The 23,371-nt window shown below is 50.5% G+C and overlaps 3 protein-coding genes across 3 annotated transcripts; all 3 read left to right on the top strand.

Annotated features, from left to right (window-relative positions):
* The first annotated feature begins 1,135 nt into the window (after positions 1–1,135).
* Positions 1,136–5,934, top strand: LOC103539288 (keratin, type I cytoskeletal 14). The gene is made up of 8 exons (XM_030466075.1): positions 1,136–1,648; positions 2,903–2,985; positions 3,450–3,606; positions 4,116–4,277; positions 4,363–4,488; positions 4,591–4,811; positions 5,308–5,342; positions 5,670–5,934. Exons 1-8 carry the CDS (start codon positions 1,139–1,141, stop codon positions 5,765–5,767), a joined length of 1,392 nt encoding a protein of 463 aa, XP_030321935.1. The 5' UTR covers positions 1,136–1,138; the 3' UTR covers positions 5,768–5,934.
* A 4,345-nt stretch (positions 5,935–10,279) lies between these two features.
* Positions 10,280–14,992, top strand: LOC103539189 (keratin, type I cytoskeletal 14). Its single transcript, XM_030466074.1, has 8 exons — positions 10,280–10,792; positions 12,459–12,541; positions 12,818–12,974; positions 13,126–13,287; positions 13,373–13,498; positions 13,601–13,821; positions 14,147–14,196; positions 14,691–14,992. The coding sequence occupies exons 1-8, from the start codon at positions 10,283–10,285 to the stop codon at positions 14,786–14,788; spliced, it is 1,407 nt and encodes a 468-aa protein (XP_030321934.1). The 5' UTR covers positions 10,280–10,282; the 3' UTR covers positions 14,789–14,992.
* Positions 14,993–19,912: 4,920 nt separating this feature from the next.
* On the top strand, positions 19,913–23,371 carry LOC103539287 (keratin, type I cytoskeletal 19). Its single transcript, XM_008505780.2, has 7 exons — positions 19,913–20,446; positions 20,797–20,879; positions 21,150–21,306; positions 21,407–21,568; positions 21,891–22,016; positions 22,154–22,380; positions 23,284–23,371. Exons 1-7 carry the CDS (start codon positions 19,913–19,915, stop codon positions 23,369–23,371), a joined length of 1,377 nt encoding a protein of 458 aa, XP_008504002.2.

Raw genomic sequence — 23,371 nt, 5'->3', positions numbered from 1 at the left:
TCTGCTCCTCTCTCCAGCGTGGTCCTGGTTGAATCCTCTGCTCCGCCAGTGGTTGTGGTGTTCATGTCCCTCACTGCTTTTTGTGTTACCCATCAGAGCTTTTGACAGAGGTGCTGCTGGTCCCAGCAAGTTCCATCAGCCTCGTTGTCTCACAGCTGCAAACATGTAGGAAAAAGCCCATCTGCTTGCAGGAAGGAGCGCTGATAAGAGCTGATGGTGCTCTTCCTATGAGTCCTGGCAGCCAGTGTCTAATGTGGCTTGAAATTATTTTTCTCAATTTTAAACTAGTCATTAAAACCTGCCTCAGCTATGAGATAGAAGAAATTGTGGCACAGATGTTTTCAGCAGCTACAAATCTTTTAGGAGTCACCAGCTACGTCTGTGGAGTTTGGGAAAGGTGACGCAGCAAAGCAGGTGCCACCGGGAAGCACCAGGCATCTGCCTTCTGAACTGACTGAAAAAACAGCCCTGCAGGGACTTTCCAGTCTCTGTAGAGCAATATCTAAGCAGAAATTCCTGAAGTTTCTTCTCTTTTGAGCTACAAGATTTCTGCCAAATATGGTATTGGTACACAAATACCGCCAGGTCTGTGCTTGTCCTGGGACAGAGGTCCTGATGGGGAAATTTCCATCTGCCTTTGGGTCGGCCCATATAAGGATTATGGATGTGCAGAGGGCTTAAGTCAGCAGCTTTTGTTGGCTTTTGACTCTTTCAAAAAGCAAATAAATAGATTTGTAGATTTTTAATGATAGAAGACACTTGTGGGCGACTTGGCAGATCAGAGAGGCTTCACTGGTGTTACTGGATGAAGGTGCAGCACCTCCACATCTCCACTGCAGCCCTGAAATGCTAAAGTGTAGCTGAGAGCAAGGAGTCTGAACCACTCTGGGTGCTGGGAACTAAAGCGGAAGGAGAAGATCCTCTGTGTGCCTCAGTGGGATGTGACAAAAGATGTGAAATCGGGGAGAGGAAAATGATGATTCTGGAATTTGGCTCTGGCTCTCAGGGGTGACGACAGGCGCTGGCAACGCCTCCCACCTGGGCTATAAAGAGCTCCAGGGCAGGGGAGCGAGCACTCACTGCCTGCACTGCTGAGCTGCTGCCTCTCTCCAGCCTCCAGCCTCCAGCAGCTTCCACCATGAGCACCACTGTCAGGCAATACTCCTCCTCCACCTCCCTCAAGGGATTCGGTGGCCTGGGGGGAGGCTCCAGCAGGGTCTCCTCCGTGCGGGTTGGGGGCGGAGGCTACCGAGCCCCCAGCGTCCACGGAGGCTCTGGCACCTACTCGGTCTCTTCCCGCGTTGTCTCGGGGCTGGGAAGTGGCTACGGGGGCAGCTACTGCAGCAGCATAGGAGGGGGCTTTGGCGGGGGCTTTGGGGGTAGCTATGGCTCTGGCTTTGGCTCTGGCTTTGGAGGTGGCTTTGGAGGGGGCTTTGGAGGTGGCGATGGCATCCTCCAGGCTGGAGAAAAGGAGACAATGCAGAACCTCAACGACCGCCTGGCTGCCTACCTGGACAAAGTGCGTGCCCTGGAGGAGGCCAACACTGACCTGGAGGTCAAGATCAGGGAATGGTACAAGAAACAAGGACCTGGTCCAGAGCGTGACTACAGCCCCTATTACAGAACGATCGAGGAGCTCAGGAACAAGGTAAGATGCTGGGATCAACACAGTGGAATGTCTGGTTATCAGAGAGGATGCAGAAACACTGACTGGTCCCTCTGTAATTAGTAAGAGGTAACTAGGACCTAAAACGTCTCTCAGATGCACATGCAGGGTGCCAGGCTGGAAATTGATGATGCCTCCATGTTAGCTTTTGATGACATCCCTCCAGGTGGAACAAATGGCTGTTTTCACTGGAAGAAGAGGATGTAGAAAGGTGTAAAGCAGAAATAAAGAGAGACAAGTCTGCATTGATAGTGAATAGGTTTTGGGTGGTCAAAATGAATGTGCAGGGGAAGTTGGAGGTGTGCAGAGACTGAAACATTGATGTCTTACATGTAAACGTTCAAAGAATTTGCAAATTTGTTTAAGCTCCCCTTTACTGGTGTGATTTAGATTCTAGAGATGGAATTCCCAATAACAAGGGTTTTGTCTTCTGGCATCTACTGCCCCAGGGCCAGGCTTGGTGCAAACCCACCCACCAGGCAGCTCTGGGGCGATATCTCTGGGTTCTGATTTGATTCCCACCAACCCATTTTGGAGGAAATACTCAAGAGTTGACTTTGTTCTTCTTTGTGACTTTTATGTGTGGCTTGCTCTCAATAAACACAACAGAAGGCTGTGTACAGTGAAGCTGCAGGAGGGCTGGCAGATGACACAAGGAATCCATTTTCTCTCCCTCCTCTTGGCCCTGTAACTGATGTCCTCCCAAACTCTGACCTGAATCCTCTCCCACTGGGTATTATTTGCTCCTGGTTTTGTAACATAAAAATCAGAAACCACAGGCACCCACTCAGTGTGTTTTGCTCCATTTCTGCTGTCAATAAATTAAATCCATCCCAGAACAAACAGCCACAAGCTCTGGCTGCTCCATCTGCCTGGGGAGCTGCAAGGTGCTGGGGAAGGGGAACCAGAAGCTCCTTCCTGGCCCTTCATAATCAGAACCTGCCCTGAGGCATGGGAACAAATGCTGTCACCAGATCTCACATGTATGGCTTCACATTGCCTTCTGAAATACCTCCTGAGGGTTTTTGGCAAGGGAGGTCACAGAGTCATCAGCCCCTTTCTGCAGTCACTCTCAGCTCTGTCTCCCTTGTCCTGGTTCCATACACATTTCTGCTATGAAAACCCTGAGCTTCCCCAAAACCATCCCTGTCCCAACACCCTCACTTGTGCTCCAATCCTTTGGTCAGCCGGGAGGAGCTCCTGACACACACTCAGTGATTTTTCTTTATCCTCCAGGTCCTGGTGGCCACAGTTGACAACGCTAACCTCCTCCTGCAGATTGACAATGCCAGGCTGACAGCTGATGATTTCAGGACCAAGTAAGCCACGTTTCCTCAAAAATTGGAACAAACTCTGCAGAGACCTTTAATGAAATGCGGAGAAAATCCCATCTAAATCCAAAGCAGGCAACATGGAAACAAAGCCTTCAAAATGAAGGTGTAATTTCCAAAGCAGTTGATTATCTGAGTCTATAGGTGCCTGGGGATTGTTTTGTTTTCTTTAAACCTTCAGTATTTTGCTCCTGCTCCTCATTCCCCTGTGTAGGAGAACTCTCTTCTGTGAGGAGAACTTGCACTGTGCCTCTGCTGTGCCTTTCACTCAGCAAAGCCCAGTCCCAGTTCCAAGGCTCAGTCATATCAGGGTCAGGGTGATGCTATGGCCAAAAGTAGACACTGTTTGGTCAGTTCTCCATGCAGCATGGAAGAAGTAAAAAACAGAGCTACTCTGTCCCTGCCTGGGAAAGATCTCGTGTGACTTTCATGACTGTTCTTGTGTCCCTCAGGTTTGAGACAGAGCAAGCTCTGCGCCTCAGTGTGGAGTCTGACATCAACGGCCTGCGCAGAGTCCTGGATGATCTGACCCTGTCCAGAGCTGACCTGGAGATGCAGATTGAGAACCTGAAGGAGGAGCTGGCTTATCTGAAGAAGAACCATGAGGAGGTGAGCACAGAGCCAGGCTCTAAAATGTCCAGATGGGCCCAGAAATAGGAGGTCTGTACTTTGTTTTGAAGTGCTGGGAGGGAAAATGAGGAGGGCTGGTGAGGAAGTAGAGATGATCCGTTGTGGGTAACAGCTCATCCTCTACAGACCCTGCACAAAACCATTCACTACTTCTTACTTCAGTAATGGCCATGTGGCTGCAAGAGATTTATTAATAAACCTGTCAGCTTCAGGGCTGGCAGGTCAGGCTCCTAAGAGATGAAGACATCCACAGGCTCTGCTTTATCCTCTGAAGCAAGTCAGATATAATAACTCAGCTTGAGATTGCTTAAGAATTTGGCTTATTGTATTGGTGATGGTGGAGCAAAGGCCTCAGTGTGCTCCCTGTTGATCTGCCCAGAAACACCTGCTGAAGGATGGTCCCCTTCCTGAAGAGCTCTGTCCTGAGAGGAATGTCCCTGTACCCTGGCTGGAGATGGCACACAGAGGTGTTTCTCTTTTTCCTGCAGGAAATGAACGTGCTGCGTGGGCAGGTGGGTGGAGAGATCAGCGTGGAGATGGACGCTGCTCCTGGGATCGACCTCACCAAGATCCTGGCGGAGATGAGGGAGCAGTACGAGAGCCTGGCGGAGAAGAACCGCAGGGATGCCGAGCAGTGGTTCTTCAGCAAGGTGAGCGGGCTCGGAGGGAGAAAGGAGGGGACCCCGGGCTGTGCCCTCGCTGCTGCTGGAACCTCATGGTTTTGTCTCTCTGCAGACGGAAGAGCTGAACCGGGAGGTGGCCATCAACACCGAGCAGCTCCAGAGTGGCAAGTCAGAGATCACGGAGCTACGACGGACCATCCAGAGCCTGGAGATCGATCTGCAGTCCCAGCTCAGCACGGTACGAGGGGACAGATCCCTGTGGGCTGGGGGACACAGCTGCTCCCACCCCTCCCATCCTCCGTCTACATCCTCCTGAGCCCCCCCTCTCCTCTGCCCACAGAAAGCGGCTCTGGAGGGCAGCCTGGCAGACACAGAAGCCCGCTATGGCACCCAGCTGGCCCAGCTGCAGGGGCTGATCACCAGCGTGGAGGAGCAGCTGGGCGAGCTGCGCTGTGACATGGAGCGCCAGAACCACGAGTACAGGGTCCTGCTGGACGTCAAGTGCCGCCTGGAGCAGGAGATCGCCACGTACCGCCGGCTGCTGGAGGGCGAGGACGCACAGTACGTAGTGGGGCTGGGCTTGGGGTACAGCACGGGCACACAGGTAACAGTGAAAGAAATAAAACAGCAACAACCTGCCTTCCCTGGAGGCTCCTGCAAGCCCCTTTCCTGACCCACAGTATGCAAAAGCGTCTCCCTTTTCAGTCCAGAGTAGCCCAGCGGTTATCCCAGTGCTGCAGCATTCTTGGGACCCACTTCCCATCCTTCCAGTGGCTGGGTGCTACTGGGAAGGTGCATGTGTCCCTGCTGCTCTTGTCAGCTGGGATGTGTGCTGCCTTGACACCTGAATCCCTGTGGCACACACACACACACACACACACACACACTTCCTTACCATTTTCTTCCTTTAAATTTTGACACTGGGCAGTGTCCATAAGGTATTTTCATCAGTATGATGGTACAAGAAAAAAAGGCAGGGCTTTAAATAATAATTTTGTTTTAGAGACTCACTTTTTTTTCTGTTTCTGACCAACCTTTCTCTTTTTCCCTCCTGCAGCATGTCCTCCCATTACGTTTCACCTGTGAAAGAAGGTAAGAATGTGTCCTGGCTGATGCACTGATCACACATGGCTCTGTCACATCCTTAGTCACTTTCTTAGCACAGACTCCTTCTACTGATTTACTAAAATTACTATTTTATAATATTTTCAAAACCGCTCTTGTGATGCACCAAAACATGTTTCAAAGGAAAATCTGTGCCAACTGAAACTGTATAATAAAGCACTTAGGACTAGGACTGCGGTGGTTTTATTTGGGTTCTGAGGCAGTTGTTGGTAATAACAAATCTACCCATGAAAATCTTTAAGACACTTTCTCCTTCCTTCCCTGTACATAACAATCCCCTCTTCTCCCCTGCAGGACCTGTTACTACCCGTCAGATCCGCACAATCTTTGAGGAGGTCCAGGATGGGAAGGTGATTTCCTCCCGGGAGCAGATCACCCAGGCTGCCCACTAAAGTGCTGCCCACTCTGCTGCAGCCCCATAGCCAAGCAGAAGATCCCATCTGACGTGCTCTGGCCACGCAAATCACCAAACACCTCTGCTCCTGTTATCCCTCCTTGCTGCCCTCACCCTTTAAGCGCTCCTGCTGCGCTCAGAAATCAAATAAAGCTTTTCTCCACACTGGTGCAAACCACAGCCTTGTCTGGTTGCTCTGAGGAGCCAGGCTGTCCTGGAGCTGCAGGACAAAGCTCCTCCCTGGAGGAGTGAGTGTCCATCTGTGGTACCCGGGGCAGGGGGCAGCACACCTGAGACCTGGCAGAGCAGATGTGGGAGAGGTTGGAAAGGAAGAGATTGCACCATCCTGGGGAGGGGAAACCTGGGAGTCTTTGCCTTTCAGACTGGGCACTGGGATGTTCAGGTCAGGGCAAAATGCTGCATCTCAAACAGCACCAGCAGAGCTGAATTCTAATTCAGTGAATCCAAGCAAGAGAGTGAAAAACCCCAGGTCATGCAGCCAGGACCCTGCAAACAGCAGCTGCCCAGCAAACCCAGCAGCTGCCCAGCAGCCCAGGGAACAAGCTGTGGATGTGCAGGGACACACTGATGAAGGCCCCTCCAGACCTACAAATCCAGCTTTGTTTACTTCTTCCTTCCAAAGGCATAGCTAAAGGGTGATGAAAACAAGGGATGGTAAGTAGTGGGCATGGTCTGGACAAGCAAAAAGCTGAAAACTCCCCTGAGAGTTATTTCTGGCATTCAGGGCTGTCCGTGGCTCTCCCTGACACAGCAATTCCTGCTCCCATCAACGGGCCCGGCCGTTCCTGGAAAGCCAGTTCAGACACATTCTTGGCTGGATTCTGCCACGTTTATTACTTCATAAATCCAACCTCTACATCAATGGGATGATTCAGGGAAGTACAACTGAATGCGTGTCAGAATAGAACGGGCCACACAGTTTTCAGACCTCTTTCCACAAAAATCTGCCTGGCATTCATAAGGAGATAAGAGAAAATTCAGCTTTTTCTGGAAACACTGACAGGCTCCCCCCCAGTGTACAGACTGAGCCCAGGCTGCAGGGGCAGAGATGCTCTAGAGGCAGCTGGAGCTGCTTGGCTGTGGCTGTGTCCCCCTGGCAGAGCCCGTGGCAGCAGCAGCTGCCTCTGCATCCTGTAGGGATGGTTCAGAGTACTCCCAGCACCCGCTGGCTTGTGGCAGACTCAGCTCTGGTTACCACTGACCAACAGTGATCTCATTGCCACCCAGATTCCACCACAGGATGCACAAACAGGGCCTGGGGAAGGAGCTGTGGTCAGGAGAACGGCTCCCATGTGCCTGCACACCCAGGGCACTGTGGATGGGCCACAAGCAAATAACAGAACGTGATCCCTGACCTGAGGCTCTTCCAGCCATAGAATCCCTGCAGTCCCATGGACCAGACCTGCTCTCTCTGCTCCCAAGCCTTGAAGGAGCCTGAGGAGTGTCCCTAAGGGGAGCTCTGTGCCCCAGGGCTAGGTGAGGGCAGAGCTCTGATGCCTGAGAAGGGCAAAGACAGGCACAGCCTGTGGTTAACCCTTGGGCATTCCCAGGTCACATCTTTACCCCCCCCCCCATTCTCTCCATGAATGGTGGAGGCACCATCAGCACCTCCTGCAGCTCCACGGAGCCCCCTGCACTGGTTGGGTCCCTCCAGCTGCCACCCCTGGGACACCCGGGGTGGGGATGCTGAAGGTGCCTCGCCAGGATTCATCCTGGATTGCATCTTCTCCTGGAATAGTCTGGGCACACCCATGTTGCTATAGAAACAACAAAGAACACTGCTAACAACCCCCCCTGTTTTAATTACTCCTGCTGCTGCAAATTGTGAGGGAGGTGTGGAAAACTGATGTTGATTCTCTCCTGCCTTAAGCATTAATAATTAGTCCTGACCTTAGGAAACCTGATGAGGAGGGAGCTGCAGGTGGTGGCTCCTGCAGACAGGCAGCGGCAGCTTGAGGCAGGTTTCAGAAAGTCAAGTTTTGTTCCAGAAAGTTTGGCTTCTCAGGCTACACTGAGCTTAATCTGACACACAAGACCACTTCAGCAACAGACACTACAGTGTGGCTTTCCAGCTCATTTTAGGAAACTTTCCTATGATAATTTGATATTAAGGCCAAATTTATAAGCATGCTAAAATAAACAGAGAAGTGTTTTTGGTCAGGTAGTTTAATCTACAGGGTCTGCTGACTCGTAGACTTGGAGCCATACTTCACCTCTGTTTTTTTCCTGAAGACAGAATTGCACATTTCAACACCAATGTGCAATCATGAAATTACTCTTATGCTGTAAAACTGCTGGTTTTGAAATGTATAAAAATAGGCTGTACTGTGTTCATGAAACAGAGGCAGAATCTGTTTTATTAATAGCCTTCTGCTTTAAAAAGTGTGAAACAAACGTTAGGTAGTAATTTGTGGTTTTGTTCAATGGGAGGTCATGTAAATAACATCTTAGAATATTTAATATATTGTTTTATATCTTAATGAACATTGCATGATTTTAATTGCTGTCTTGTGGTATTATCAAAGTCCCGTAGATATTTTGAGCAATGTGCATTTTTATGACGGAGAGGTTAAAGAGGAAACAAAAGATGAAAGAACAGGCAAGTTCATGTAAAGAAAGACTATACTGTTGACCTTGTAGTGCTGTGACAGCTTTTGATCCTACAGCCAGCCCGTGGGAGTCTGGATGCTGCTGACGACCAAAAGGCTTTGCACATGCCAAGGCTGAGACTGGACCTGCCCAGCAGTTCCGTCCTGGTTTTGTCCCTGATGGTCCCCATCCTTTGTGCCACCACTGCACCCAGTAAGGACAACCCCAGGGTTCACCCAGGTGAAGGTGAGGAGAGGCAGAGGGGAGTGGGCACATTCCCAGGAGCTGCCCCCACGCTGGGTCCCACCCACACCTGGGGAGGATGAGCACAGAGTGGGTGTCTGCTGGCTTTGTGCCACCCCTCCTGGTGCTCATAAGACAAGATGCTGCCACCAAGAGCCTGAACCCCTCCTCTGGCCTGAGCAAACATGCTGGAGAGTCCAGTCCTCCCGTTCTCCAAGTCCTACAGATCTGTCTCCAGTCCCCAGTGGGAAAGGGGAACACTGCAAGCTGTGCTCCTCCACAGCCAGCTCCTGATGTTCCATGGACACATCCCACTCCTGTATCGTTTCCAGCTTCCTTCAGATAGGAGGGGAGTCGTGGCCTTAAAGCTACTTAGAGATGTACCTTGTAGCTCATTTCCATACTCTTTCCTCTCTCCTTTGGCAAATGATCTAAAGAAGAACTTGGCTGTTGGGAAGGGGTTGTTGGGGCCTGTCTGTGAAGACAGTCAAGCAATTCACCGTGCACACACATGAGAAATACCTCCTCCTCCACACCCTGCATTGCTGGAGACTGACACTCAGCTCTGTGGTTTCTGCCCGTGACGCAGGTCAGCACGGAGAGCAGGCAGCAGAGCTGGACCATGCCTGCTGCTCTCCTTTAAGCCCTTTTGCTCTTCGGAGGCAACTGAAGCTCCATTTACTTGGAAACTCTAAGCTCCAAACTCACACTGAAGTTGTCCCCCCTGGTCACAGCTGCCTGAGATGTTCAGCTCAGAAAACATGGTTAGCATCAGCTGCTGAGCTACATCACTGTCTGCCCCACACTCCTGTTCATCCAAATACTCCTTCATCTGCTTAATGCTACTGCACATTTCTCCCAAGAGCATCTCATAATTTTTAAGTCATGCCATCCCCTGTCCCTTCTGAATGATTTGCTCAGCTCTCGTTCACAAAGAACAACACAAAACATCCACCACTTGTTGCCTGTCCATGTTCCTTTCTGAAGCAAAGCAAGCCTTCCAGCATGAACTCCATTTTCATTGCTTTTTGATTACAGAGCATCCTGCTCTCTGAGGATAAAAGACAGGCCTTGTATTTCCATGCTTGGCAGCCAAGTTCCCTCACCGTTGCTGGACTCACGGGACTGTAAATGTACAGTCAGGGCTTCATGACAGGGACAGTGTCCCTGCCACGTGCCGGGTGTCCAGTGTCCATACAGACAGGAGAATGCCACAGCTGGGACAAAAAGCCACAGGAAAAGAGATGCTGACCTGCTCCACTGAAATGCTGCCTGAATTGCTCTGGTTCAGAGCTAACAGTACAAAGCAGAATTAAAATGTAGCCCTGAGCAAGGAGCCTCCTACTTTGAATCACACCTGACTATTTACTTGGAAACGGAAGAAGCATAAAGACGCCCTTTGTGAGACAAAAAGTTTCTAGTGGAATATGACAAAAAGCATCAATAGAACAAAGGCAAAAATGACGATTCTGGAAGTTGGCTCAGATTTTAGGAGTGATGAAAATCATTGGGAATGCAACTGAAAAAAAAAAAAAAAAAAGTGCTGGCAACGCCTCCCACCTGGGCTATAAAGAGCTCCAGGGCAGGGGAGCGAGCACTCACTGCCTGCACTGCTGAGCTGCTGCCTCTCTCCAGCCTCCAGCCTCCAGCAGCCTCCACCATGAGCACCACTGTCAGGCAATACTCCTCCTCCACCTCCCTCAAGGGATTCGGTGGCCTGGGGGGAGGCTCCAGCAGGGTCTCCTCCGTGCGGGTTGGGGGCGGAGGCTACCGAGCCCCCAGCGTCCACGGAGGCTCTGGCACCTACTCGGTCTCTTCCCGCGTTGTCTCGGGGCTGGGAAGTGGCTACGGGGGCAGCTACTGCAGCAGCATAGGAGGGGGCTTTGGCGGGGGCTTTGGGGGTAGCTATGGCTCTGGCTTTGGCTCTGGCTTTGGAGGTGGCTTTGGAGGGGGCTTTGGAAGTGGCGATGGCATCCTCCAGGCTGGAGAAAAGGAGACAATGCAGAACCTCAACGACCGCCTGGCTGCCTACCTGGACAAAGTGCGTGCCCTGGAGGAGGCCAACACTGACCTGGAGGTCAAGATCAGGGAATGGTACAAGAAACAAGGACCTGGTCCAGAGCGTGACTACAGCCCCTACTACAGGACGATCGAGGAGCTCAGGAACAAGGTAAGATGCTGGAATTGCCAAGATATCTTCATTAAAATCACTTTTAAAAAGATGACCCTGTTCCTAAAAACTGGAGAGTATTAACACATGAGGAGTAATTGGTCTGAGATGGGAAAACAGAAAGAATGTGCTTGGAAATAAGTCTACATTTATGAATAGCAGTTTCTTGATCATGCCCTCTCTAAGGCACCAAGATGGATTTTCTCTAGAGAAGGGGCAGGGAAGCAGGAGGCAGAGCTCAGACAGTGGCTCAGGTTGCTGCCGCAGGGTATGTGCTGCTGCTGCCCTGATCATTTCCTGCCTCTCCTTGATGCTGCCTGTGGCCCAAGGATGTGCTGGCTGTGTCATGTTCCTGAGGAAGCACTCTGCAGGCAGGGACATGTTATCTCTTTGGCAGTGATCACCACTGAGTGATATGTAAATGATTATGATAAATCATTCTCACAAATATCTGCAAATCAGCTGTTTTCTAGCCTGAGAGAAGCCCCAAGGTAGAAGTTAAAACTAAAACTGCCCCATGGGATGGCTGTTCTTTGGGAGGTGCCAACACAGGCACATGTGAAAACCCAGGAGGACACAGTGGGTTGTGGTAGGTCTCTTCAGAAGACCTGAGGTCAGGTGTGTGCCCTGCTCCAAAATGCAGTAGATGAAATCACAGCAAATCTTGCTTGTTCATTCTAAGCAGCTTCCTGGCTGATTTGAGTCTGAGGTCCTTGCATCAGAATCTCTCCTTCCCCTCCCATCCTGCCATCCTTGTCCTCCCTCTGCCCACGTTACTCATCATGAGCTGATTGCCTGGTCCTTCACCACTGCCTGGGGAGGTGACAGCACCCTTAGTCAGCCCCAGAGGGGCTGGAGGTGTGGGTGGTGGGTGGTGAAAATACCTGCTCAGTGAGAGTAAATGCCAGGAAAATGGGCTCAGGGGTCAGCCCCTGGGAAAGTCACATACCTCACATTTTTCAGGCCTCAACTGTCTCTCAGGCTTCACTTTGGGATGAAGGGCTCTTGCCTGGATATGGGAAGCTTTTCTCGAATTCCAGCTCATCAGTTATGCTCTGACCTGGAGGAGGGAAACACATGGAGGCAGAAGCTGTATCCAGATCTGAGCAATGAAGTGCTGGGTCTTTCAGAAACCCTCTGCTCATGGTCCAGAGAGAGGGAAACCTTTCCCTTCCCTCCTCTCCTGCACCGCAGCTGGGAAATGACCACATCAATATTCCCGGATTCTGGCTTGGCCATCCCCTCCAGCACCAGAACTCAGGGAGAGCTTTTCATTAGCTTGTGGCTACAGAAATTCCTGCTCATTGAATGGCCAGACAATTTCAACATCCCAGCAAAAATATTTGCACCTCAGGTGTAATTACAGAAGCAGAAGGAATCAGGAACAAGGCAGTCCTTCCTCAGCCCTTTTTCCTCCTCGCTGGGCTCTGTGAGAAACCAGAGGTGCCCAGGAAGGGACAGGAGCAGAGGGACGTGCAGAGGGCAGGGGACAGTGTCCTCACTCCATGCCAACGAGAGACTCTTTGTCTCTTTGCAGACTCCACAAGGAAGTCCAACCCAATGGGCAGGACGTTCATGTTGCTCCAGCCCTTTTGAATGAGAACTCAGGCAGCACCAGTTTTTGGAACTACTTTTCCACTATTTCACTTTCTTTTATCCCCTCCAGATTCTTTCTGCAACTGTAGAAAATGCCAACATCGTCTTACAGATTGACAATGCCAGGCTGGCAGCTGATGACTTCAGGACCAAGTAAGTCCTGAGAGCTCTTAGAGAAGGGAGAAGAAAAGCCAGTTCTAAGGATTTTCTTTGCTTTGTGCAAGTGAAGTTGCTCCACCAGACCACGGCTCAAAAAAAGTGAGACACTGGGGAAGTGTTCACCTCTGTCTGGTCATCCTGAGAGGTGGAGAGCCATTTAGAAAAGATGCCTAGCAGAAATATGCCAAGCTGAGGAAGGATAAAACAAGAAAAAACCTCTATCAGCTGGGCTCCATAGTGCAACTGTGTGTGTTTGTATGTGTCCCTCAGGTTTGAGACAGAGCAAGCTCTGCGCATGAGCGTGGAGGCCGACATCAACGGCCTGCGCAGAGTCCTGGATGAGCTGACCCTGGCCAGAGCTGACCTGGAGATGCAGATTGAGAACCTGAAGGAGGAGCTGGCTTATCTGAAGAAGAACCATGAGGAGGTGAGCACAGAGCCAGGCTCTAAAATGTCCAGATGAGCCCAGAAACACCCGCTGAAGGATGGTCCCCTTCCTGAAGAGCTCTGTCCTGAGAGGAATGTCCCTGTACCCTGGCTAGAGATGGCACACAGAGGTGTTTCTCTTTTTCCTGCAGGAAATGAACGTGCTGCGTGGGCAGGTGGGTGGAGAGATCAGCGTGGAGATGGACGCTGCTCCTGGGATCGACCTCACCAAGATCCTGGCGGAGATGAGGGAGCAGTACGAGAGCCTGGCGGAGAAGAACCGCAGGGATGCCGAGCAGTGGTTCTTCAGCAAGGTGAGCGGGCTCGGAGGGAGAAAGGAGGGGACCCCGGGCTGTGCCCTCGCTGCTGCTGGAACCTCATGGTTTTGTCTCTCTGCAGACGGAAGAGCTGAACCGGGAGGTGGCCATCAACACCGAGCAGCTCCAGAGCGGCAAGTCAGAGATCACGGAGCTACGACGGACCATCCAGAGCCTGGAGATCGATCTGCAGTCCCAGCTCAGCACGGTACGAGGGGACAGATCCCTGTGGGCTGGGGGACACAGCTGCTCCCACCCCTCCCATCCTCCGTCTACATCCTCCTGAGCCCCCCCTCTCCTCTGCCCACAGAAAGCAGCTCTGGAGGGCAGCCTGGCAGACACAGAAGCCCGCTATGGCACCCAGCTGGCCCAGCTGCAGGGGCTGATCACCAGCGTGGAGGAGCAGCTGGGCGAGCTGCGCTGTGACATGGAGCGCCAGAACCACGAGTACAGGGTCCTGCTGGACGTCAAGTGCCGCCTGGAGCAGGAGATCGCCACGTACCGCCGGCTGCTGGAGGGCGAGGACGCACAGTACGTAGTGGGGCTGGGCTTGGGGTACAGCACGGGCACACGGGTAATAGACACAAAATGTGCTGTCTGGGACTCAGTCTCGTTGAAGTTTTATGTTCCCACCAGCCACAGATGCAGGTGGCTCTATCCCTGGCTTCTGTCTGCCATGGGCACCTGTCACTGCTGGAAGGGGCACTGGGTCCCCCAGGAGACACCGAGCGGAGCAGTGGCTTTAGCAAATACTATGAGACTTCTCTGGTTTCCTCATGCCTATGTACAAAGCCTGTACAAAAACAAAAATTGACTTTCTCCCTAACTTCTCTTTGTTTTGTTCTTTCTCTTGCAGCCTCTCTTCCCAGTACTCCTCAAGCATGTCCTCACACTCTGGCAGGGATGGTAAGAACACCCCCGACATTCACATTCGTACCAAACAGCTTTGAGCTTCACGTTTGAAGCAGCTGCCCACCTGAGGGAGTGGAAATCCTTCCTGGGGTTGCTGAGCCACTCGCTGGCTGAATCACTGACAGCACCTCACAGCCCCCTGCCCCAGAAAAAAGCTGTTGGCGAGAGAAACACCTTGCACTGCTTTTCCCCCAGAATGGTTCACACAAAATGGACCTTGGGACTGATCAGCCACCAACCCAGGCTCACACAGACTGGGGAAATCACTACAGAGTTGGGACTGTGCCTGTGGCCACCTGAGCTGTCCCACCGGCTGGGCTCTCTCCTCTCCTTAGCCAATGGGGAGCTGTATAAAACACCACTTCCCCTGTACCAACAATAAATTGTGGCTTTCCAACTTCTTAAGAACATGAGACATCCAACAGCACGCTAAGGAACTTCCCTCCTTCCTGCCCCCTGAATAATCACCCTCTGCTTTCCTCTGGCAGTCATGACATCCTCCCGCCAGGTCCGCACCATCGTTGAGGAGGTGCAGGATGGGAAGGTGGTCTCCTCCCGGGAGCAAGTGGCCCTCACCACTCGTTAGGAAGCCAAGCAGTGCTGCAGAGCCTGACCCCAGGCCCCAGTGAGCTGAACCAGGCATTGTGTGAGGCTTCATGTGCTGGGGCTGTGTCACAGAAAGCTGAATGCTCCAGCCACCTCTTCCCCCTCCCTGTTTTGCCCTAACTTCATGCGGGTGCCATCGTGCACTCTGTACACATTTAATAAAGCTTTTTTCTCATTCATGCAACTGCAGACTTGTCTGTCACTGATCCATGATCTTTCAAAGCCTCAGGCTTGTGTGTTGGTGCCAGGGAAAGTCCTAAGAAACCACAAGAAGAAGCCATCGAGAGGAGGGGAAAGGAGGGATATGGACTCCACTTGGAGCAATAATAATTTGAGACAGCTTTTGTACTGAACTCATTGCTTGTAAATACACGGAGCTGACTGAGACATAAACCAGGTAAGTTTGATGCAAAATGAAGGCAGTAGTGGAAGGATGATGCCTGAGGCCAATGTGCCACATGACTGATCCTTAAAGCCAACAAAATAAAGCTCAGGGCTCTAACTCTTGGGATCATGAAGAATCTCTTTCTCCTGTAAATCAAATTTAAATGACATCAGCAAGACCATTGCTGTCATGTGCACTGCTCTGAGACATAAGCACAGCATCAAACTGGCTGGCAAATCTCACACAAAGCTATCTTAGTTCTGTCCTTAAATCACACAATTGGGCTCATGGTACAAAAACTTTATACAGATCTTTTCATGCCGCCTGCGGCCTGTACTCTAAAATAATCATTGCCTAATCCACTGAGGGTTAAGTAGCAATAACTTTTTATCATTATGGCATCTAGTAGATCACTGCTGAAATCCCTCTTGTAGAACATGAGCCAGTTAACTCTGTGTCAACAGCAGCTGCAGGCAAGCTGCCACTCAGGATTAGTGAGGCAGCTCCTGCACGGGCAGCTCCTGGTTTGCCTTTGCCCACTCTGTTCCTGGAACACAGGAACTCAGGGTGCTGTGCTGGTCACCCACCCACCCACTGCCTCTTGGGGGCTAGGGGGGAGAGGAAACCACCCGAGACCCAAAAGCATGTTGGAATCCCTTAGATCCAACACCCTGCTTCTTGTCAGTGGCTCTTGGGAGCTCTGTCCAGCCCTGGACTATGGCCTCATGTTCACCACTCATTTCAGAAATACAGATTTGGGCCTGGGATGAAAAGGAATGGTAATAATCTGCAGTGAATCACCTTCTCTTTGCTCTTGATGATGTACAAAAGGCTTCTGTGGCCAAAGTTAAGTCCAGTTGTCTCTTGGGTTACTATTGATGATTTGTTCTCCCTCAGCCTCCACAAAGTCCCTACCAGATGGCTCCAAAGTCACGGTCCTCACCCCAGCAGCCTCTGACACTGCTGATGCCATCATGCTGGGCATGACAAGACAAGCAAAGGAGAGGGAAGGTGATCGAAGAAACGTGGAACTTGCCAGGACTTTCCAGAAAAGGGAATGTGAAGAGATGTTATCATTCTGAATGACTGCTGAGCAACTACAGAACAGGGCAGGAAACACAGCGCAGAAGGGGTGGAGAGTTCACTGGTTGTATCCTGAGTTCCTCTTATTCTTCCAACCTGAGCAACCTGGAGCAATCTCAAAAAATCCCAGATAACTAGATCAAGCAAAAACATACTTTAGCATTGTTCTGTCTTTGACTTTATAGCCATGGTGAAAGGTGCAGGGTGGAAGTTTGGATTAAACTGCAAATGGGCTATATTTATGTTTTTGCCATCAGAAGACAGTCATTATCTCTCAGTTGTGAATGGCAGCTTTTTAACTCTTGAGTCATCTGCAGAATGCCTCAAGTGTCTGAATGCAGGAAGGCTACACAGAGTTCCTATTTGTGAAACACAGGCAAATTATCACATCTAAGAGATGGACACACACTGGGTTTGAAGAGCATTTTTAAAATTCTCTGCAAGATGCAAACACACAAAGAAAAGCCTTGTGGGGATTCAGCAAGGAGGTACAGAAGCAAGTCCTCAGCTAATAATGATGGAACTTTAATGGACAATAAAACAGAAAAAGGAAACCCAAGGATGTGCTTGAAAGGTATTTCATCAGCTGAGACAGAGAAGAATGTAGGATGCGCCAGCGTCAAGCTTAACATATAATAGCAGGAATACTCAAAATGAGTAATACTTTAAATGTCTATCATGTTTCTGATCCTTAAGACTCCATATTCACATCAGACATTTGATTTTAGAGTGCCCTTGAGAAGGAGAATTACTGTTATTATTTCCATCCTACAAAGCGTGACATTGAGACGCGGCGAAGCTGAAGGATTTGCCTAGAGTGATTTGCAAAGCTGGGATGAGAGTCCTGGAGCATCTGGTGTCATCAACGAGACAGAGAGCAGCCAGTAGCACACAGAACAAAAGGGCAGAGACAACCACATCACCAGCTAGATAAGCAAATGCTTTCTAAATAGTCAACACAAGAATTTTCCATAGGTAAAACTCTGAAATTTGGCTGACAATGAGCAGGAAGGAGCTGGGGCTGCTTGAAGTTCTCCCTCAGAAGGCTGTCGTGGCCTGTGGCCAGCCCGACCTGGGTGTGAGGGATGGACACAAGCCCACACTGGGCAGCTGGGTGCCACCCAGTCCCTGGCCCTGGCGCCTCTGCCCTGGCACTCCCAGTCATCTCCCAAGAGGAGCTGGGGCTGGGGGTGGTGGAGGTGATGAACAGCACCTCAGGCACTGCCAGGGCTTGGGTTTCTGAGTCACATCTCCAGGGAACTTCTCTTGGACATGTAAACAGATGGTGACTCAGGGAATGTTTGTAAAAAGTGAAATGATGGATCTCCTCCTTGGGAGCACATGATACTTTCTGTACTTCACCTGCAATAGCTCAAGGAACAGTCTCTTAAGTCTTAAAATATCCTGAGTTAAAACACAGACTACTATCGAACTTCCCACTGAGGAAATGGGGCCTTTTTCTCTCAGTTTCATTGCTTTTTGAACCTGATAATTTTATACAGCAGAATAATCCTTGGGAATAGCTGCCCAGTGCCCATCCAGCTCTCTCCTACAAGGCACAGTACCAGACACAAATGCAAAGCTGAGGTATAATTCCTTTCCTTCTATTATTTACAAAGCTGATGAAATGGGAACAGCACCTTCGCCTAGGGGAGGCTTTTCTGCTCATTTGTTACTTGAAGTAATAATTTTCCCTTGTCAGGCCTGCACTACTGTTTCTGAAACACCTGCCAGGAAATCCTGGTGCCATCACCTTCTCCTGCTCAGCCCTTGGGGCCCAGCACTGCCTGCGAGGGGCTCCCGAGTCAGCCCAGGATGGCTCATCAGAGGCATTGCCCGTGGCTGGCTGCAGGGCTGTGGTGAGCAAATTTCCCTCTGCAGACTCCAGTCTGGAAGTCAGTAAAGTTAATTCTGAAAAGAACCTTCCATTACGCATGTAGATACCATCATTAACAGATCTCATAAAAAAATGAAAATCTCTTTTAATAAAATGAGGCCTGTAAACAAGGGCAGACCTTGAGGTGTGCTCTGGTATAAAAGCAAGAGATGGTTTCAAAAGTTGCAAATTTTGGAAAGGAAAAAGCTACCACAAAGAACAAAAAAGTCCAGGAAAATCAAGAGTAAAATCATTATTCTCCTTTACAGAATCTGCTGTAATTCTAATCACCTTTTGCTACAGAGACCCATGGCAAGGTCTGAAGGTCATAAAGTAAGAAAGCAACGTGGACGTTTCTACTTAGTTTTCAATAACTGTAAAAACCCCACCTTGGCACCATGGCATGGGCTGAACTTGCTAATTATGGATGTAACAAAGCATGACCATGCACAGAAGCCATCCCACATTTAAGGTTCTGGATTTTCAGTGTCAAGATAAAATCAAGACTAATGAACTTACCCAAATGGCATAAACAATATTGCTGAACCAGGCTGCTCCTGATGCATCTCAATGGGATGAGTCCAGGTGACTTGGATGCCAAAACCAAAGCTGAACAACCCACAGGGGAAAGGCAGCCAATATTAGCATGGCTGTATTAACAGTATTAATAAAATGAAAGATTCAGATGACAAAACATTTTAATTATTTTAATTATTTCCCTTCTTCCTCATTTCAGAGTGCCAAGAATAAAAACAGGTTCAATATCTTTTTAAAAAGGATCTTCTCTAGTGTCTTTTCTAACCTTAACACACCTAAATTTCCCCTAGATTATGTCCATGGTGCTGGCTGGAACTGGGTCAGAACTATGCAGGATCAGGCTGCTCCTGAAATTCTCCATGTTACTGTTTCAGAAACCTCATGAGATGCCTTAGGTAGCTGCCCTCCCTTGGCAGTGAATGTTCACAGTTAATTGCAACATTGGGTACTCAGGAAGTAATATTTTCCCTTTTATTTTTGATATATTTGAGTATTTTGTCTACCTGCAAAAGCAGCAAAACAAACAGGAGGGAATGTCCCCTCTGGCAGAGGATGTTTTGATGCACACAGAACAAACAAACAATCCTTGGGAGCTCCTGTACAATGTCTTTCTGGGCTCCCCAAGAGCATTTCCAGGTGTAATACCCAGCAGAATGGGACAGCCTCTCACTGGGGTGCACAGGGACAGGCAGCAGGACCCAGCGTGGGTCCCCAGGGCAGCTGAAAGAGGGACACCCTTGCTTCTGGTCACAAAGGGGTCGAGCAGGCTCTGGCAGATAGGATGCCTTTCCCACACCTTTCACTTTCCGGGTAGACTCACCCACGCCAGGGATGGATAATTGCTATGAGGCTTCATTCCTCGGGCACTCTTGGGTATTGTCGTTTTTGTGTCACTGTTGTTTAGCTGTCATCACAAGTCAGACCTGATGATTCAGGAAGTAACATTTTTGATGTAGTTTTGAAACACGCTTCTGTTAACCAAAGCATCTTTCTGTTGTGGGATTTCTGGAGACAAAACGCCTTTGGGGAAATATTTCCGGCTGAAGAAAAATAAAGTACTAGCCAGGTCACAAGGAGGAAGAATAAACAGCCCTGCTCTGGTGGCAATATCCATGAGGAATGGTATAAATAGAGGACTGTGGGGACAGAGGGATCACAACCGGATCCCGCAGTGATCCGTGCAGCTTCTCCTGGGCTCCTCGCTGGGTCCTGGAGCTCTCACCATGAGCTGTGCTGTCAGGCAGGTCCTCACTGCCTGCTCCCAGGGCAGGAGCAGCGCGGGCAGCTCCGCGGCTGGCAGTGCCGTGAAGGTCTCCTCCTCCTCCTCGGGAAGACACGCTGCCTATGACTTCGGTGGAGTGGTTGCCAATTTTTCTGGTGGCAGTTTAAGTGAGGGATTACTTGGGAAGCAGCTGAGTGCCGGCAGTGCTACCGGTGGGAGCTTTGGAGCTGCCCAGAGGGCTTGCTCTGCCCTGGGATTTGGCGGTGGAGGCATCTGCAACCGAGGGGCTGGAGGTGGCTTCACCAGGGCTGGTGCTGGCTGCAGCGATGGGATCTTATTCGCTAACAATGAAAAGGCAACGATGCAAAACCTCAACGACCGCCTGGCCTCCTACCTGGAAAAGGTGCGGCTGCTGGAGGGAGACAACGCCGACCTGGAGTGCAAGATCAGGGAGTGGTATGCCAAGGTGGGGCCCAGCTGTGAGCCACGGGACTACACCTGTTTTCATAAGGAAATCGAAGACCTTCAAAGCCAGGTAAATCATTGTTTTTCAAGAAATTTTGTTCTCTCTTTGGGTTTTGCTTTCAGCTGGGCATAGACTAATGTCAAATGGCAGAGGGAACATCCATGCCTCTCGACATGCCCATGAAGCGTTTCTGGGAGGGATGCTCTGCTGCATTTCCAGGGAACTGGAGTTCCAGCACAGCCTGCTCCACCTGGCTGGCACACAGGTTTCCCCACTGCAGCTCCACCTGACTGAATAATAATCCTGATATATGGAATTGTTAGAGACTCCACTACCCCACAGATGTGTTTCCTCCAGGGCTTTCTGTAAGCAGAGGAAGCCACAAGCCCAAATCTCCCTCCTGCATTTTTTTTTTCCAGATCCTGTGTGCAGCCATGGAGACTAACAAAATCCTTCTGAACATTGATAACAACAGGATGACTGCTGATGACTTCAGAGTGAAGTGAGTACAGTCCTGTCCAGGACCGAGGGGTCTGCACTGCCCTCAGAAGGGCAGGCAAGCAGCAGTGATGGGGAACCCCTCACACTCTGCTCACGGTGCTGCCGTGTGACAGCGCTGAGCCCCATCAGAGGCACGGATGCCATCGACAGTGGTCATGGCATTGGGTGCCAAGTGAAAGAACTCGGTCCTAGGTTGTCCCGCCACTAACTCAACTCCAAGGCCTGCTATGGTCATGCTATGCTGACCTGTTCTTGTTGCCTGTGGCTTCAGGTACGAGACCGAATGTGGCCTGCGACAAAATGTGGACGCGGACATTTGCAACTTACGCCCCGTCCTGGATCAGCTGTCCAGCTGCAAGACTGACCTGCAGCTGCAGTGTGAGGCTTTGACTGAAGAGATGTGTTATCTCAAGACAAACCACGAGGAGGTCAGATTGCCTCTTATTCTTAGAGAAACAAGAAGAAAGAGGAAGGCAAGTCTCACCCCACATGTCAATGTTTCTGATGTGGTGCACGTGTTCTCTGCAGGAAATGAACTGCCTGAGGAAACAGGCAACTGGAGATGTGAGCGTGGAGGTCAACGCCTGTCCTGGGCCAGACCTGAGGAAGATCTTGGAGGATCTGAGGTGCCAGTATGAAACGCTGATGGAGCGCAACCGCAAAGAAACTGAGCAGTGGTATGCCTGCAAGGTACTGGAGCTGTGCAGAGCTGTGCCCTGCTCTGCCTGCTGAGGAAAAGGGAAAAGTGAGACCAAGAACACTTACACTAAATATTGGCAATTCTGTTGTAGATGTGCTCAGCATCTAATTGTACTGCCTGCTCTCAGTGCTCCTCTGTCCATGGCAGAGGGGCTGCCTCAGGGTGTGACAGGGTGACAAGGGAACCCGTGGTGCTCAGGTGTGCTGCATGGCATGCACAGGCTGTGGGGGCTTCTCCTGCACCCCCAGGTGCTGCAGGAGGTGAGGCAATGGGATGGGTGCTCTTCTGTGATTCTCTTTTCTGACTTTGCAGGTGGAGGAGGTGAATCTGGAGGTCGTCACAAGCAGCCAAGAGATCGAGTCAAGCAACAAACAGGTCACTGAGCTGAGACGTCAGCTGCAGGCCTTGGAAATTAATCTGCAAGCCCAGCTCACCATGGTAGGTGATGCCACGAGGGTTCACACCTCAGCTTCCCTGTCTCTCTTTAAGAAGCCACACGACCAGAGTCGTGCCTGTAACCTGACAGTCTGAGTCTTCTACACACCCAGGAACCTCTGCGTTTTCTCCCTTCTCAGAAAGAAAACCTGGAATCCTCTTTGACGGAAACCGAGTGTCGCTACAACAAATACCTGGCTGAGCTCCAGAGCCAGATCTCCTGCGTGGAGCAACGTCTGGCTGAGATCCGAGCAGAGATGGAGTGCCAGAACCAGGAATACAAGACCCTCCTGGATGTCAAATGCCGCTTGGAGCAGGAGATTCAGACCTACCACTGCCTGCTGGAGGGGGGACAGCACGACATCGCGTACGCAGACCATGGGCAGACCCGGGCACAGTAAAATCTCTAAGTTTTGAGTCACAGGGATGGGAAAATTCGCAGCACCAGTGGTAAAGCCAAGGTTGTGGTGAGGAACCAGAGCCTATTAGGAAACTACATGGTGTTTCAGGATTTGGCACTGATAAATGTCCAGAGTGGAAGCCAGAGCCCATTCCTCACTCTTGGGTCAGTGCAGGCAGCTGGGGGAGGTCCCCAGGGCTGTCTCTGCCACCCGGGCAAGGTGCAGCAGGGCAGCTCAGTGACATGTGGCTGTCACTGCCAGCTGGGCAAGGGCTTTTATGAACACTGTCATTTAATGGAGTTTTATTGGATTTGCCACAGCTAGACAGGATTAGGACTGGCAGTTAAATTAACTGAAACAATAAATTATCTAAACATTTTCAGTTTCACACAACAATTTTAATTAAAGTTTGGGGGAATTTAATTTGTATGCAAAGCAGTTGGCTGTTGCCTGCCTCCAATTGCCTGAGATTTTGAAACAGTGAGGCATGCTGCTCATCTCCTCAATGGCTGCACACATACACAACCAGCCTTTGGAAGGAGAGGTGTTTGATGGTGGTGCTCTGAGGTGGGCTCTCCTGGACTCTCCAGTCCTAAATTACTTACAATACAAAATCACTTCTTATTCCCAAATGCTTGTTGCAATGGATGAAATGGCAGAATCAGAGCTGGGCTTAGAGCCCCAAGTAATCCTGTGTGACAGAAAAGCACAAGCATAATTGTTGTTCTTAATGACTTTTGGGGTTGGAAGGGGAAATGACCAAGAGTGGATGAGGAGATAGAGCTCAAGCCAACACTGCAGGTCAGGGACAGATCTCCAGGGCAGGGGTGTTGAGGGCTGCAGTTACCAGATTTGTCTCCTTTCCACAGGGGGCCAGTGGGAAGAGGAGTCCCCTCAACATCAGCTGGAAGAAGTGGTGGGCTCAAAGCCAGCCTGTGCCAGCCATGCCTGCCCTGA

This window comes from Calypte anna, chromosome 27 (assembly GCF_003957555.1).
Source record: "Calypte anna isolate BGI_N300 chromosome 27, bCalAnn1_v1.p, whole genome shotgun sequence".
Classification (NCBI taxonomy): domain Eukaryota; kingdom Metazoa; phylum Chordata; class Aves; order Apodiformes; family Trochilidae; genus Calypte; species Calypte anna.
The sequence above is the reverse complement of the archived record's forward strand: the minus strand, read 5'-3'. Positions and strand labels throughout refer to the sequence as shown.